At 64.9% G+C, this 3,193-nt stretch overlaps 1 protein-coding gene across 1 annotated transcript; it reads right to left on the bottom strand.

Annotated features, from left to right (window-relative positions):
* Positions 1–65: 65 nt before the first annotated feature.
* Positions 66–2,857, bottom strand: LOC103772413 (A.superbus venom factor 1-like; the record flags this gene model as incomplete). Its single annotated transcript, XM_008939745.1, is given in 10 exon segments — positions 66–161; positions 298–340; positions 342–440; positions 521–596; positions 888–1,091; positions 1,179–1,265; positions 1,635–1,701; positions 1,958–2,167; positions 2,257–2,396; positions 2,772–2,857. Coding segments are annotated over 10 exon segments (1,108 nt in total), but the record flags the coding sequence as incomplete, so codon positions are not given.
* Positions 2,858–3,193: the final 336 nt, after the last annotated feature.

Genomic DNA, 3,193 nt, shown 5'->3' with positions numbered 1-3,193 from the left:
AGGCCCTGTCCTTCCCCGTGAGGGGTCCCGGCCCGTCCACCCCGCGCGGGGTCGGGGTCACTCACGTTGACAAAGTCCTTGCAGATGTCCTTGGCCTCCTGCAGCGCCACGAGGACGAAGGCTGTGAGGGACACGTCGGGCTCAGCCCCCTCGTAGCCACCCTGAAAAGGGGGGAAAAAACCTCAGGGGGGTGGATTCTAACCCCCCCACAACGCTGCCCATTCCCTGGAGCTCGTCCCAGGAGCCCACCCTGCAGAGGACCCACCCAGCAGAGACAGGCCCTGGATCCCCCCCCACCACCATCTCCCTGTGGATGACGGGCGCCGCTTTCTGGAACATCATTTTGGATGAGCCATTTCACAGCGCCACACACCACCTCGGGCTCGATGTCCACCAGCTTGATGGCCATGGCGAAGACTTTGGCCACGTAGGCCGTCAGCCTGGGGACGGGAGGAGCTCAGCCCCACACCCCGCTGTCCCCAGGACCCCCGTGGGGCGGAGGGGACACCACGACCCTCACCAGGTGCTCGACGGTCGGCCGAGGAAGGCGGCGTAGGAGTTGTCCTTCTTCCGGAAAGCGAGCTGCTGGGTGTAACCTGGGGAGAGGAGAGGGTGGTTGGCCGACCCCAGGAGCACTTGGAGGTGGCCGTTGGCTACCAAGGCCCTCCAGCCATCACGAGGGGGACCCAGATCAGCTGAGGTGGCTTCAGGAGCCACCAACCCTCTCCAGAGCAAACCAAGCTGCAGAATGCCAGGAGAGGAAACCAGGGGATGGTCCCACCCTTTGGGGGACGGTCCCACCCTTTTGGGGGGATGGTCCCACCCTTTTGGGGGATGGTCCCACCCTTTTGGGGGATGGTCCCACCCTTTTTGGGGGATGGTCCCACCCTTTTTGATCAGGTTGATGGCCTCTGCGCGCCGGTCGATGCCGAGGTTTTCCCACTGGGCCGTGCTGTCCAGGTAGTGGGTGGCGATGACCGTGGGGGTCATCCCGATCATGTTCTGCTCCCCGCACCCCGAGGGGGTCACGATGAGGTGCTTCAGCTTGCTGCCCTCGATGGCTTTCTCCACCAGGATGGACATGGGGTTGCCTGGGCCGGGAGAAGGGAGGTGTCACCCCGGCGGGTCCCACCCCCTCTCCCCAGCTCGGCCCCACGTGGCCCCTGCCCGGCACTCACCTTGGATGCTGACTCTGGTCTCGGACTCGGTGTTGGGGACGATGTCCGAGAGGTTCAGCGCCTTCACCTGCTCTTCCTGCACCCCGTCTGCAGGGCAGGGAGGTCGGGATGGAGATGGGGGAGCCCCCCAGGGTGACCCAGCCCTGTCTCACTTCTGCAGCAGGATGTCCCTGGGCCCTCGAGGTGTTCCAGAGCCACAGCAGGATGGCCCTTCCCTTCTCCCCTGAGAGGCCCCAGCTCCAGAGCAGGATGCTCCTTGTCTCCCAGGATGCCCCAGGCTCTCCACAGGACACACCTCATGCCCTGAGGTGTCCCAGCTCCACAGTGGGATGTCCCTTAGCCCCCGGGACGCCCCAGTCCTACCTTTGGTGGCACAACCTTCAACCTCCAAAGTGTCCCAGGCCCCCAGGACCTCCCCTCAGTGGGACATCCCCAAGACTAGCCTGGGCCACTCACTTTTTCCCTTGTTCTGCGGGTCCAGCTCAATGATCTTCACCGTCTTCTCCAGCCTCCCAGCCGCATCCTGTCGGGCGGCGGAGGCGAGAGGCCAACGCTGGTTTCAGGTCCCCCCTTCCCAGCCTCTCTGGGGGGGTCTGGGAAAGGGGTCCCAGTATAAACCAGCCCCCCGAGGTCACGAGGCAAACTGGGAGAGCCCCAGCAGACCACACTGGAGCATCCCGGGGGGAAGACCCTCCATCCCTGGGTACCAGCGCCGGGGTGAGGACGCCTCGGGGAGGAGGTGGCCCCACGCCGCGGAGACGCCACCAGCAGCAGCTCACCACAACTTTGAGCCTCTTCTTGACGCCGTCGCCGTCCTTGCCCCGCACGGCCGCCTTCACCTCCACGTCGTGCAGCCCCAGGTGCAAGGGCACGAGGACGAAGGGCACCGCCCAGGACGACTGGGCCTTCATCTTGATGATCTGCTGGTAGCGCGACTTGGAGGTGGAGGCGCTGCAGAGGGCCGGGTTGTACATCAGCTCCACGCGCACCTGCGGGCACCCGGGGGTTGGCCGTGGGCCTCGGGTGGACGCGGACCCCTCCTCCTCCACCAGAAGGCCGCCCTGGCCCCCGTGCCCACCGTGATGGGGTACTCCCAGTAGTTGTAGAGGACGGCCCGGATCTCCACCTGCTCGTTCCTCACCACCGAGTAGGGCAGGCGCAGGTCGATGAAGAAGTTCTTCATCACCGTGATCTCGTAGGGGTCGGCCACACACAGCCCTGGGGGGTGGCCCGAGGGACAGGGGGGCGCAGGCTGAGGGGCCTTGATGGCCCCACTCGGGTCCCAGGGGGGTCCCCGAGGCTTTCAGCGGTCCCTCCAGTCACCCAAGGAGACCTCCCAGAACTGAGGGGATCCCTCAAGTCCCATGGAGTCCTCCCAAGATTTAGGAGACCCCTCAAGTCCCAAGGACTGCCACCAGGCTTTGGGGGATCTCTCCAAAGCTTGGGGCACCTCTCCAATGTTCTTGTGCAGATCCCTCAAACCCCAAGGAAGCCCACCAGGCTTTTGGGGACCCTCCAAGTCCCAGGGACCATCCTCAAGCTTTGGGGGGATTCCTTTCCTCCCCAGGGCCACCTTCCCATTCCACCACGTACCCTTGTTCTCCGAGAGGCTGACGGCCAGGACCTCCCACGTGGTGATGGAGTCCTTCAGGTAGATGGGCAGAATCTTTGTGGAGACCCTGGAGAGGAGGGGAATGACCAAGGGGGTCACAAGCAGCCCCAGGCCGGACCAGGGAGGTGTACCCAGCCACCAAGCTGCAGTGTGGGGGGGTCGTGGCTGCTCCTCAAGCAAGACCAGGGGGTTGTAGAAGGTCCCTGTGCTGGAGCAAGGTGTCACAGGTGGCCCCGAGGGGTGGTGGGACAAGGGCAGAGGGCTCACCCCAGTTTATTGGGATTCTCCGTCAGCCGCTCCACCTGCCACAGCCAGCTCTCCGGGAAGAGGCTCCGGGTGACAATGTCCTCCTGGTCCAGGAACTCGTCGTCCTCCTCGCCTGGGGGCGGCACCAGCCCTCTTG

The sequence above is a fragment of the Merops nubicus genome, unplaced genomic scaffold, assembly GCF_000691845.1.
Source record: "Merops nubicus isolate BGI_N331 unplaced genomic scaffold, ASM69184v1 scaffold29334, whole genome shotgun sequence".
Classification (NCBI taxonomy): domain Eukaryota; kingdom Metazoa; phylum Chordata; class Aves; order Coraciiformes; family Meropidae; genus Merops; species Merops nubicus.
This window is presented reverse-complemented; position numbering and strand designations above follow the sequence as displayed.